We start from the raw sequence: 14,331 nt of genomic DNA, 5'->3' as shown, positions 1-14,331 counted from the left end.
ACATTATTTGAAACTATCGCTTTATCGAATTGTTAATGGGTCATAGGACATCAAAGATTACAATTAAGTCAACTATTAAATATATAAGAAATTAAAAGGTTCAATAAAAACACAAAAAGGAAGGAAAACGAGTGAACATATACAAAATATAGGCAAAGCTAAAAGATCTAATATATAAGAAATTAAAAGGTTCAACAAAAACATAAAAAGGAAAGAAAACGAGTGAACATATACAAAACATAGGCAAAGCCCATACAAATAATAAAAGTGAGAGAATAACTAGAAGTAAAACAGTGACCGGTGGAGAAGGTGGAAGTGGAATGAGAAACAGTCCTAGGCTGGTAGGATCTGGGTAGGGAGTGTCTTTTGGCTTCTTTTTTTTGGAAATTTGCTTTTTTTGTAAACGCAGGCAAATCATACCTCTATGTCTTGCCTAACATTTTTCAAGAGAGTATGGAAATTTTACTTTCTTTGAAACTTATTTGAAGATATGGATGGATTCATTTTTTTAATCATGGATCCATATTATGGATTTTCTTTTGTTAAATGAAAATGATGAAATGACGGATTCATTTTATGATTGCATTTTCATCTAGTTTTTGGTTGGATTCAATTTTATCTGACTCTTCTCAGGAGATGCCAGCGTGCCAAACTTCACAAGAAAGACTAAACTTTGCTTGGTTTGTCATCGGCCCGCTTGTATTTATTTTTAATAAGTATCTAGAAGTGCATTGTTATAGCTTGTTGCTCTAATGCAGTGGTACTAAGCCGATTTTGGGCCATGCCCCACCTAGGCATTTCCATCCCCCTTGGGGACTAGGCAAGTCCTGATCCCCCTTCATGATATTTAAATTTTAAATTTTGCGTGTATTCTTCTGAAGGAAGCTTAAAAGGCCATTAACTTGGTATATTTTTTTTTGGTTCGTTCTCTAGGTATATTCTATACTAATGAAAAATACTGTCTGAAGACAATCCTTTTATATAACGTATAACGTCATTGCAGTACGATCATGTATCTTTTTTGCTCTTTAAGTGCATATGAATTTGACGTCATTCACATGAAAGATATTTTTTTCCCCAAAAGTAAGGCTCTAAATTAGGGGCGGTCATAAGATGCCAGTCCTGCCCATGACCGATCAAGATATTGTCATGCCCCACGGGTGGGCAAGCATCCCACGTTGGGAATCACGGCTCTAATGGTTTGCTCAAAAGCCAAATAAAAAACAAATCCATGAGTAAGTTGTTTTTGTCCTTGTATCAGCAGTATTATTTGTGACTTAATGGCCAAAGAGTAAAGGTAATTGTCTTCAATTATCTATTATCTCTATCAAATGCTACCTTGCCAAACCTTGTTGCTCGTATTATTACTTTGAAAGCCAAAAGAAAACAAAATGCGTAACAGCATATATGTTTTTTTTTTCAGAAACATTTATGATGTTGTAGTACAGTAGTAAAGCGGGTATCTTTTTTTTATCCTCTATATTTATCTTTTATTTATTAATTGTTCTCGAAAAAAAAACATTGCTGTCTTACAAGGCCGTATCGATGTGTCCGAGTCATAAAAACGTAACAAAAATAAATATAAAACATTTTCATGCGTTTTTTGTCTCCCCCCCCCACCGCCCCGAAATTTTTCTTTATAAACCTCCCTCCCCCAAAAATTCCTGGATACAACTCTGCTGCCATAGGTTGTTGCTTGTAAGGTTTTTTATAAAATTAAAAACATTGTTTATTTTCCCCCTTTTTTCCATTATTGTAAATTTTTATGATTTCAGGATGCGGGAAGGACCGCCGTCGCTTCTGTTTTGTCTGCTGTCGCAACATACTTCAAATATTTAACAAAGCAGTCAAGTTGTAATATGGTGCAGGTTATCACCAGTGCCGAAAATCTATTTGAAAGAATTATAAGACGATTTTTCACCTCTAAAAATCTGGATAAACAGTTTGATCTCCTCTGGTAAGTCATCTATTTTGGTTAAGTCTAGGTTTCTCTAGTAAGTGGGGGTCCGTTCTGTCTAGTGAGTCATTGTTGGAGTTTTTACAAGCCAAACTTTCTAACTTTGTAAATCGTTACTAAGAAGCGAAATGATACATTTACACTTTCTGATTTTTATGGTCATTTCTGATCACCATAAAGGTGAAATGTACTTCAAGAAATTTGTTCAATCACTGGACGTACTGCTAATTACTGTGAAAAATAATGCTCTTGGATACAACTCTATGAAATTCGGCAAATTATTTAGTTTCAGTTTAAGTTAATAGTAATTACGAGAGACCAGCACTGAAGTCAAAGAAGTACTTAACAATATTTTAAAATTTTTTTGTGTGGCATATGGTGGTTTAAAAAAAAAATGTGTCCCTCTAATGAATGAACTCCAGTATATTACTTCCATAATTAGCTGCGAAGGTACTTATTTGTAGGCAAGAGGCTACCTAAAAGTTGTCTGAATAATGCTAGTTGCAATGACCTTCAAGGTTTTGTCTAAGAGTGTTGAGTGTTCTGAGCCTCTTATGCCCAGTTTTATGGAAAATTGTAACTTGAAGTTGCAATAATTAACTACTACCTTCTAAAACATCCTACTACCCCCTAAAACCATCCAAAATATCCTACTACCCTTTAAAATCCTTTTAAAGCATCCTACTATCCTCTAAAAACTCTCTGAAACATCCTACTACACTTTAAAAACCCTCTAATACATCCTACTACCATCTAAAAATCCTCTAAAACATCCTACGCCCCTCTAAAAACCCTCTAAAACATCCTACTACCCTCTATAAATCCTCTGAAACATCCTATTACCCTTTGAAAGCAACCTACTACTATCTAAACACCCTCAAACAATTGTTTTTGAAATCTGTAATCGTTTGAGCTAGATTGCTCTCTGAAACAGGTCGTGACATCCAAAAATTTTTGCTCTCTGAAACTACTATCTAAACATCTCTAAGTCGCCCACAATAATCTATTTCAAGTAGAAAAAAAGATACTCATTCAAGTGTTTTGGGGTCCATAAGTAATTTTGTATAGAAAAGAAGATAACTGAATTTATTCATGAAAAGATTAAGACCACAGAGGAATGCCGGAGTACCTATCGTAAGGCTTAATCACTGGCACACAAGTGCTCATATTTCTTGGAAAATAACAACGAAGCATATGGTCATATACCAAAAAACTGAAGTATAACTCTGGTAACAATAAATTGAAAACAGAGGGAATAAAGAATGGAGGGAAAGAGAAAGAGAGAGAGCTCATAAGAGAGTTTGTAATCCGCAAAAAAAAACAACGAAAATAAATTCAAAACAGAGGAATAGAGAAAGGAGGGAAAAAGAGAGATAGAGCACACAAGCAACAAAAGTAAACGCAGTGACATATAACAAAAAAAGTATAAGAACGAAAAACAAGTGGAAAACAGAGGGAATAGAGAATGGAAGGAAGACAAAAAGAGGGAAAGAGAGCACACAAGAGAGCTTACAATTCATACAAAAAAATAACGAATGTAAACACAGGGACGTCTAACAAAAAGAAGTATAATAACGGTAAAAACAAATGGAAAACAGATAAAATAGAGAATGGAGGGAAGAAAAAAAAAGAGAGAGAGAGAGAGCTTACAATTCATAAAAAAAACGAAAGTAAACACAGGGATGTTTAACAAAAAAAGAAGCATACAACAGTAAAAACAAATTGAAAACCGAGTAAATAAAGAACGTAGAAAAAGAGAGAGAGAGAGAGATAGAGCACACAAGAGACCTTATTATTTGTTAAGGCCAACAACGAAACTAAAAGCAGGGATATATAACAAAGAAAAAGAAGCATAAAAGTGGTAAAAAGTAAATTAAAAATTGAAGGAACAGAGAATAGAGGGAAACAGAGAGAAAAAGCACGCAATAGAGCTTACAGTTCGTAAAAAACAAGAAAAAAATCTAAATGCAGGGACTTATGAAAACGAAGCATAACAACGGTAAAAACAAATTGAAAACAGAGGGTATAGAGAAGTGAGAAAAAGAGATGGCACACAAGAGAACTTATCGTTCGTAAACAAACAACAACGAAACCTGATATGTATGATAGTTCGTACTTCGTTTGGTACTCTTTAGTTTCTAGGTTTTTACTTGGTTTATCTTTACTTTTTGTTCATACTTTTTGTTTTTACTTTGTCTACTCTTTGTTATACCTTTAGTTTTTCATTTCTTTTTTATTGTAGCGTGAAATCGGTCATTGCATCATCAGCTGTACCTGGTTCAAAGAGGGATCCCCCAAATTTGCCAAGCCTGGGCTCTGTAACATGGGGTGGAAACGTATCCCCAATTATCACTGAAAGTTCACCCGTCTCTGTCCTGTCATCACTTCTTAGGCTGGCATTCGAACTTTGTCAAATTAGTAGGATATCCGTCGTCTCTGTAAGTAGATTGAAGAAGTTTTGAATTTTCTTAAAGACTATGAATTATAAAAGAATTTTTTTCGAGGGGAGGGGGTACAAACAAAACTTAAAAAAACGCATAAAAAATTGTTTATATTCATTTTTGTTTCGTTTTTATGAGTCAGACAAACATTTCGGTGGAAGGGTGATCAAACCCCCTCCTCTTCAATCAACAAACAAAGCAATTGACTGCAAATTTAATGGTTTATAAGTTTTACACTCTTAGAATAATGCTCTTAAATGTTTTCATCTGTTTTTTAATATTCTTAACAGGAAATTTCACTAACTGAAAATCGTCTTACCGAAATAGAAAGACATAAAAAATGACCTGCAATCTGTTCTACAAAATTTATCTTGATTAACTTAGAAATGAAATTGCCCTACGCCTTATTTTGGCTTTTTTTATTTATTTCTTTGGGAGAACACAGTTTTTTTTTACGTTCTGTCTTCGCCTGTCATGTAGAGGTATATATTATTATTAATTTTTTTTTAATTTTTCAGGATTGTTTGTAATGCCGAAAATAGAAAGGGTCAGAATCTTTAATTATGTTTTTCTTGGAATGAGTTTTCGAACAGTAATAAGAGTTTACTTTCAGCTTCTGGGTCCTATTAATTACTCACACTGTTGCTATTCTCATCAACTTTTTATAGATTTTTTTTAAGGTTTCGGACGGAAATTCTTTTTTGTCTTAACAAAGCATTATCTATCTTAACCCTCTTCTCGCACCAGCTGCAATAATTGGTTATATTGAGATTTTACGTCCTATCTTAGCTTGTCATATAGAAGTGTAAACTCCCTTCTTTTTTTTTTTTTTTTCTAGTTTTTCGAGATTCTTTGTAATGCCGAAAATAGAAAAGGTCGGAATCTTTAATGGTGTTATTTCGGAATGAGTTTGCCAGAAGTAGTATAGTTTTCTCTCAGCTTCTGAGTGCCACCAATTACTCACTAATCTGTTGCTGTTCTCAGCTACTTTTTAAAGAGTTTTTTTAAGATTTCGGACGAAAATTTCTTGATGTCGGAACAAAGCATTATCCATCCTAATCCTGTTCTTGCAAAAGCTGCAATAATTGGTTACATTGAGGTTTTACGTCCTATTTTAGCTTGTCATATAGTTAATTTTTTTAAGATTCTTCATAATCCTGGAAATAGAAAGGGTCAGAATCTTTAATTGTGTTTTTCTCGGATTGATTTTTTTAGCAAATGGTTTTGCTCTCAGATTCTGAGTGCTATTAATTACTCATTAATCTGTTGCTATTCTCAGCTGAGTCAGTTTTGGCTTATCAGCTAATTAACGTTGACTAATTAACTTCAAATACTTCCCATCGCAGGTGATTTTGCCACCTGATAAGTCTAACTAGTACCTTAAGTGTCAAGGCTTCGGTATTTTGCAAGGGACTGGAAGAATCCTGTTTACACAGGATTCTTCCAGTCTCTTAAGCAGAGCTTAAGAAGCACCTCTTCTGCAGAAGTCCCTCTGGAAAATTTCAGGAAGATGGGCGCTGTCTTTGCTATTATAGAGGGGTTTGTACATTGATTTGTCTGCCTTTGCTCAAGTTTTAGATGGTCTAATCAGTTGTAAAATTATTGTATCAAAATATTAACGGGGCTCATTACAAACTTGGGACTCTTTACAGTATTTCTTGCAGTTGTGAAATTGTGTACATCACTGAAAACCCTTTGGGTGCTAATAATCTTTAAAAGAAAGATCTCTCGCGTGGTCAGAAGCTCATTTTATCCCACCAAATTGGCATCTGGTCGCCCTTCTGGTGGCCCAGTAATTGTAATGAATAAGAAGTTTTCCCTTGGCTTTCTAGAATCTTCTCATGTATATATTTTCCGTTAATTCTGGCTCTTTTGTTGTGATGTATGTTTACATGACAACAATTTACAGAAATGTGATGTTTTGTTGTAAAATTGCCGCAACTTGTGCTCTGCTTTGTAAATCCATCCATAAGATAGGGTCTGCAAATAAGTCAATATTTATTTCAGGTGAGTTTAGCACAGATCTTAAAAGTGAGACCGCACCACTTTCTCAAATATTACTTTCATCCCTTCCTAGTGGCGTTTTTTGACTGTCAAATCAGTGCCGTTTTCTTTTGTGCACAATTTTGTTCCACCTCAGACCTGAATTTCATCAAAACAGACGCTCCAAGGATAATGGGTACCATTGTTGACGTTTCATGAGGTATCCTAACAAGTGGTCACTCAAGTATGCAGTGTTGATTTACTTATTCTCTACCTCTTCATGTACAAAAGTCAGGTGATTTATGCAAATATACAATTTTTTTGTAAGCCTTTCCGGGGTTACCTTAATCTCTCTATATCTCACTACAGTAGATTCTATGTTGTCAAAAATCCTGAAGTCATTTCATTTTTTACATAAGTCCATTAACGGCAACACTCTCGATTTCGATCTTACTGAGTGGTAAACAAAAATTCAGATTATGTCTTTGGGTGGATTTTGGGGCTACCCAATGTCATGCAGTTTATTTCATTGTATCAAGTAAGTGAAATGCGTATTCTGGAAAATTGTGCAGTAATAGAAACAGCATCAAAGCTGGAATCAAAGATTGCAAATATCACTTAAACACCAAAATAACACCGGGATGTTGTGGTGTCACGTGTCAAATTTATCTTTTATTCTTCATATTCTTCATTGGGTTGATATGGGCGCTTGGGTGTCATTTCTCCCCCTTGTTTTCTGATCATCTACCTCTTCTGGAGGCGGCACTTTGAAATATACTTTTGGGATATTTTGCAAAGCTAGACCATAATAGGAACTTATCATGCACTGGATTTTATTTAGGCATATGTTTACCGTCTAAAACCAGACAAAGCATCACGTTTTGACGGCCTATAACCCAAACATGTGATCTACAGGGGAACACATTTTGAACATCATAGCATCTTATTCCAGACCTCTATCGCCCAGCAGCAAATACCTGATGCGCCAGCATTGTGTAATTCTAAGAAAAACAAATTCTTGCTATAGATAATTATTTGTTTGACGATTGGGAAGCCACTGATAATGAAATTAGTATGAAGTGCCATTATGGTGATAACCAATGTGGTTTTTGTGAAGGACTTGGCTTGCAAAGCGGACATGCAACTTTTCTGTAACTTCTTGAAAGGGATTATAATTCAAAAATTAGCCTCTACGTTTGTGCCATTGACATTTCAGAGACTTTTACCTCCCTTCTTCACTTTCGAGCAATTCTGTTTCCCTTTAGAAGCAGATTCAGCCCAATTATGTATACCTGCCTATGGGATCGAAATGCCTCAACTGAATACATTTGCAGCCTTTAGGTGTGTTTATTGACAGTTCATATTTTTCACTCTCAAGGTATTCTGTTTCTCTTTAGAAGCAGATTCAGCACAATTATATACACCTACCTATGGTATCGAAACGCTTCAACTGAATACATTTGTAGCCTTTAGGTTTGTTCTATTGAAAGTTCATATGTTTCATTCTCAAGCAATTCTGTTTCTCTTTAGAAGCAGATTCAGCACAATTATATACACCTACCTATGGTATCGAAACGCTTCAACTGAATACATTTGCAGCCTTTAGGTTGGTTGACAGTTCATATGTTTCACTCTCAAACAATTCTGTTTCTCTTTAGAAACAGATTCAGCACAATTATATACACCTACCTATGGTATCGAAACGCTTCAACTGAATACATTTGTGGCCTTTAGGTTTGTTCTATTGAAAGTTCATATGTTTCACTCTCAAGCAATTCTGTTTCTCTTTAGAAGCAGATTCAGCCCAATTATATATACCTACCTATGGTATCGAAATGCCTCAACTGAATACATTTGCAGCCTTTAGGTTGGTTGACAGTTCATATGTTTCACTCTCAAGCAATTCTGTTTCTCTTTAGAAACAGATTCAGCACAATTATATATACCTACCTATGGTATTGAAATGCCTCAACTGAATACATTTGCAGCCTTTAGGGTTGTTCTATTGACAGTTCAATTGTTTCACTCTCAAACAATTCTGTTTCTCTTTAGAAGCAGATTCAGCACAATTATATATACCTACCTATGGGATCGAAATGCCTCAACTGAATACATTTGCAGCCTTTAGGGTTGTTCTATTGACAGTTCATATGTTTCACTCTCAAGCAATTCTGTTTCTCTTTAGAAACAGATTAAGCGCAATTATGTATACCTACCTATGGGATCGAAATGCCTCAACTGAATACATTTGCAGCCTTTAGGGTTGTTCTGTTGACAGTTCATATGTTTCACTGTGAAGCAATTCTGTTTTTCTTTCGTTTAGGTGTACCTGCCTATGAAAGGGGTATCAAAAGGCCTCAATCTGATTACGTGCACTGTTAGTTGTCTTATTTGTATGTGCTAAATGTGCAAACACAGGCATAGCATATCCTTCATAGGAAATGGTTAAAGTGCCTCAAATACCACAAACTACTACGGTTAAATGCCCGACTGACCACACCCTCACAAAAAGTATTGAACTTGAAATTTACATAGGGATCATCGAGTGCTATGAAGCCAAGGTACTAATACGACACATGAATATTAATCAGTTGTAATAGTTTAACCCGCCTCCTAAATACAGAGAAAATGGAAGACGGCTAGATAATCCTGACGGAAAAGCACATAATCTTTAACATAAGAAGGAGTATTTAGCGGAATTGGCACAAATTTTTTACGTCGATTCCGCTTCCTGTAGGAACAACATGAAGTTTTTTTTTTTAATAACATATAAATTTTAGACGGATCTTCTTTACGTCTTGTCAAAAGATTGTTCATCTTAGCCCTCTTCCTGTACCAGCTGCAATAATCAGTTATATCGAAGTTTTTCTGGAACAAAAATATTAATTGATTTGACTAATTAAGTGTTGTGGACGGAGCCTTATACAGTGGTGCCAGTTCACGTGGGAAGGGGATATAGTTTTTAAAATCAAGCCGGAAGGGATATATTTTTACATCTAATGGGGGGGGGGGTAAATCTTTCTTTGGATCCTTCAAAGAAACTACAAAAAAGGTTTGTTTTTCGGTAGAAATACCAAAATAATGGATATTTAGAAATCTAGAGTAGCGATCTGGGGAAAGAGACAAATGGCCCCTAGCTCAATATTTGCCATTGGCCCTATATTATACTATTCTTTCATAAGTGTTAGCTCTGATGTTGAACTTAAAAAGTAATTCAAACGTGTCATAAAGTAATCTTTTTAGGTTCAAGACTTGTGGAAATCCCAGTCTGTGTTGAAATACCTGAAAAAATTAACTGATTTTGGTTTCTCGTTGTCAGATCATTGGTTTGCAAAATTTGAAGTTGATCTGATCTATTGGATATTAAAACTTTCAATCGAGTCACAGGTAATGTTTAATATAAACTCGTTTGATTTTATGATTGTCACAGGCAGCGATAGTATATTAACTTCTAACCGCAGAAAGGCAACATTTAAAACAAACGAAATTCATTTGAAGTATCAAGAATATAAAAAATAAAACAGTTATGTATACCAAGGTGCAGGGTTGCCATCCCTGGTGATTTATTCCTATTTCTAGTTTTTTTTACATTGCTTTAAAAAAAATTACTAAATCAGAAAATAAATCATGAAATTATTGAAGAAAACCAATAAATCAACCAAAAATCCCCAAGATCTAATGGTGTTTTTCACCGGGTGGCAACCCTGGTCAGATCTAGTCATACACGGAAACTTCTTCATTCGGTTGCTCTAAAATTGTGTTACAGTTGTTCAGTTTTCAGAGCACAATATTTTTGTTATTGTTGCTACGTTGAAGGATGTAAAAATTAGTCACTAATTATTCTACTAATTAACTGTTAAATTAGTCAACTAATTAGTTGAATGTTACAACGCTTTTTATTCGTAAATATTTGAACATTAACAATTTGTTGAATCTTAAAGACAAATAAACCTTCAAATAAAAGCTATTGTTTATTAGGCTGTTGGGTTCTGTTTTATGTTATTTTGTTCTGTTTTTTCCCTGGTGTTTTCTTTTTATTATTTTCATTATTTATTATAAATTTATTATTGTTGTAACTTGGCGCCCACTACTGCCTGAAACTGTATGATAGCATATGAAGTTCTTTTCATTAAGAAGTGAATAGCCAATTTTTCGTAATTTTCCAAGACATAGTTTCTATTTAGCCAATTCATTCTTGGCCGAATTAGCCCAATAGTTTTACTTTTGTTTCCAGCATAATTTATAGTTTCTGCTATGAACTGTAGTGGATAAAAAATGAAGACATAAATAAATAAAGATGATAACTAAATATAGATACACTAAGATTTGGAATAAAGATATGTGTAATAACTCATGTGTCTCGACTGCAAAATTTAGTTATAAAGGTTTGGAAAGGTTGTCTTCCATAGAAAACCAAAATGGTAGTTAAAACGCATTTTTTCGATCTGTGTTTTCTTCCATCAATAGTGTTTTCCCATTTACCCCTTACGATATACCTAGTCTATTACTTTGCTACTTTAGCACTGAAAAGTGGCAGGTGGTACGGTGGCTGGCATATATGTTATTTTTTTTTTCTATTTCTCTTTACCTGCCTGAATTGTATTGTTGACCGATGTTTGTATTTAGTTTGATTTAATAATTCAGTGGACGTACCTTAGTTAATTCCGCTCTTAATTGATATAGACTAACTTGGTGGAAAAAAACTCATCCAACTTCATTTATAATTATTTTTAATGTCTTTGCGCAGCGACTTTTCTTTTTTGAGTGTCTATTTTTATAAATATTAATATTCGCCAAGAAAGTGCTACCTTATCTGTTAGAAATCTAGTTTATAATTTGCAGCGAGTGAGCCTATATACTCTTTAACATGGTGGGAGTATACTACTTCTGCCCGATTATTACTTATTGACATCATTGAGAGTTATAGATGGAGTCATTAGAATGCTCGTGCTTTCGTAATATCAGGGGTGGAGTAAAGCCTTGTGGAGCCCCCAGGTTGATGAAAGATCTGAAACCGAACTGGCGAGCCACGACAAAATCGAAGATACAGAGAGAAATCTCACGATGAGGAAAACAAACGGGACTACGGCCAATAGAAGGAAAAGAAAAGTAAAGTGACACGTATATTTTGCCTGTGTTAAACAAGGCGTCTTCAACGCTAAGAAAACAAAGACAAAAACTAAAACAACCTAAAATCGAGTAAAATCTAAAACCAAGAAATAACAAATATCTGTATCTATAATTGACTCATACTACGACAACTACTACTATTATTACTACTTCTACTACTACTACTGCCACTAAATGTAAGGCTACTACTATTAATTCTACTACTGCTGCTGCTACTACTACTACTGCTACTAAAACTAAGACTTTAAAGGCGAAAAATTTTGGTTATGTTGAAACTGTATTGAAACTAAGTCGAAACAGACTATGACCACACAGGTTGTCAAGTGGACGCATCAGAAAGGCTTCAGGAACGGTTGATGGTATGTATTTAGCTGAAACTTTCAGCGTGTGTTGCCCACACATGTTGTTAAGAGGATGTATTAGTTCTTTTTCAACCAAAATGCAATGAATAAACTGTCAATACTACCATTACAGATATTGTAACTAATGACGCTAATGGTATTAAGGAGAAACATTTTGGGTACGTTTAGGGGGAGTTTCAATTAAAGAAAAAACTATATGCATGCAGGTTTTCAAAAGGCCACACAAGCAATGTCATAAAGAAATATCAAGCAATAGTAATATTATAGAGCAATAGCAGAGTCGGTCTATAAGAGCTAGAGACATCATTGAAACTTTTAAACGAGCCAATTCGATTCAAAATTAAAAGTTCTAGTGCTCTTTTTACGAGTAAAAATAGATATGAGGGCAAGCAGCCCTCCTTCCAAGCCCATTGATTTTTCAAACTCATCCAATCAAAGTTGTGAGACAGCCATTTTGTTCAGCATAGTAGAACAGTCCAACAGCTATGTCTCTAGGGATGTTGATTATGGCAAACCCCACAATTATGTAATTGTCTTTGAACCTAAATGTTGCTTTAAAATTAAATCAAAAGGCCTTTCGTTTATGGTTGGCAATAAGAAACCTCAGTAATATACCGAGAAGGACTGGGATATCAATTTGAAACTTTTGGGACTACTATTATTACTCCTTTAGCTCTTACAATTTAAATAAATCCCAAGAGTGAAGGTGTATCCAGGTTGTCAAACAGCATAGATGAAATTTTTTTAGGAATGATATTAGGTTTTATTTTTTGAGAATGATATTATCAATTCTTTGGGAATGATATTAGGTTTTATTTTTCAGGCCAACTTGAGAGGGCATAAACTTAAATTAAACAATATTGTTTATGTCACAATTCAAAATTGTTGAAAAAGTTTTTTTTCAAAATATAAATAGCAAGCCAAAACTATGGATTCTTATAGAAGGAAAAACCAAAAATATATAAAATATTAACGATGTCAATGGTAAAACGAGGAGAAATGTATTTTAAAAACTTTTCCACAATAGAAGTTTTAAAGAAAAGTAAAATAACTAAGCCAAAATTGAGTAGAAGTAAATTCAAGTAACCTTCCAAGCGTAAAAGTACTACAAATCACCATCAATAAATAAATGAAACTCAAAACGAACAGAAATTACAGTAAATAACCGAGTCAAACGCAAAACGAGCAAAAATTGACATGGGTAGGGCTGACAACCCCCATGTCGTCTCAAGACCATAACATAACTTGCACTTTACCGAAAATAGAATACATTTAAAATATTTCCTTTTTTTACTTTAATAAATAAGAAAATATTAAAACTTTAAGGAATGAATGTCAGTATATGTTTATTAAACTGACAATCCACGGTCATTTTGTTTTTCAGCAAAGTGGAAATTATGATCTGGTCTTTTATATATTCTAGTATATTTTACAATATTGTTTATATGTTCTTACCACCGCTTGAAATTAAATAAATTTGTAATCTTACGAGTGGATTAATCTGAAATAATGCACCTTCAGGAAAGAAATAAGTTTGTTTCTATAATATTTGTTTCTAAAGGTAATTCTAGAAATTTTCGGCTTACTTCTAATGATGATATGATTTTAAGCATTGCCAAACAATATCTTGAAATATGACCGCTTCAAGGACAAAAATTGTTGAATGTATGCTTATATTTTTTCCATTTTAGTGTCAATGCCGCTTGATTTTCTTTTAGATTTCTATACTCAGAAGGATATTCCTTCAAATCAAGGATTAATGTCAAGAAAGGATTATATAAAACACTACATGAAATCGGTGAATAAGAATTTATTTAATAGTGTGTTATGTTACTTCATTCCTTAGTATTTACAAGATCTTTTTCAGCAGAACTTTATTATTAATTGTAAATTTTTTTGGGACTTAGTCAAATTGGCCTCTGAAGGTTCACCAGATGACCGGGTGAACTGAGACTCAGTGTTTTGTGTTTTTTTTTGTTTATGTGTTTTTGTTTTTTTGTTATGTTCAGTGTTATATGTTTTTTTCCAGCCCAGTGACTTGTCTTTGTTTCACACATTAAGTTTGGTTTATATTATATCAGCTCCTGTTGGTGACGAATGTCTAATTCAAGAAATTTTTGAAGAGATGGTCTTCAACAGAAGATTTCTTTGGTAAATTTATTTTTATTTTGTTATTTTACAAAACGTCAGTCTGCTCGTATTGTGGGATCCTCAGATTTTCAGTCTGGATAGGGTAAAGTGCAGACTTGTGTACTTTTTATTCTTTGTTATTGTGTCAAGTTTGATAAAGAAATAAAAGTATAGACTGTGGAAAAAACGTAAAAATTAAAATATAAAATCATGATTTTTATTTTCTTTATGTCTAGTAATAAAAAAAAATATTAAAAATAGAAAAATGTCTTTTTTTATAAGCGATTGCTTATAAAATATAATGGTTAGATTTTGGCTTTAGGTATCC

At 33.8% G+C, this 14,331-nt stretch overlaps 1 protein-coding gene across 2 annotated transcripts in view; it reads left to right on the top strand.

Moving 5' to 3' along the window:
• The window catches only part of LOC136038500 (RNA polymerase II-associated protein 1-like), a 138,704-nt gene that overhangs the window by 66,808 nt on the left and 57,565 nt on the right, over positions 1 to 14,331 (top strand). For both annotated transcript variants that reach the window (XM_065721583.1, XM_065721584.1), the window contains exons 10-13: positions 1,776 to 1,957; positions 4,200 to 4,395; positions 9,625 to 9,768; positions 13,903 to 14,024. In XM_065721583.1, coding sequence (XP_065577655.1) covers positions 1,776 to 1,957; positions 4,200 to 4,395; positions 9,625 to 9,768; positions 13,903 to 14,024 — 644 coding nt within the window. The remainder of the gene's footprint in view (positions 1 to 1,775; positions 1,958 to 4,199; positions 4,396 to 9,624; positions 9,769 to 13,902; positions 14,025 to 14,331) is intronic.

This window comes from Artemia franciscana, chromosome 18 (genome assembly GCF_032884065.1).
Source record: "Artemia franciscana chromosome 18, ASM3288406v1, whole genome shotgun sequence".
NCBI classification, from domain to species: Eukaryota; Metazoa; Arthropoda; class Branchiopoda; order Anostraca; family Artemiidae; genus Artemia; species Artemia franciscana.
Note: the sequence above shows the minus strand (reverse complement) of the source record. Positions and strands in the feature narration are given on the sequence as shown.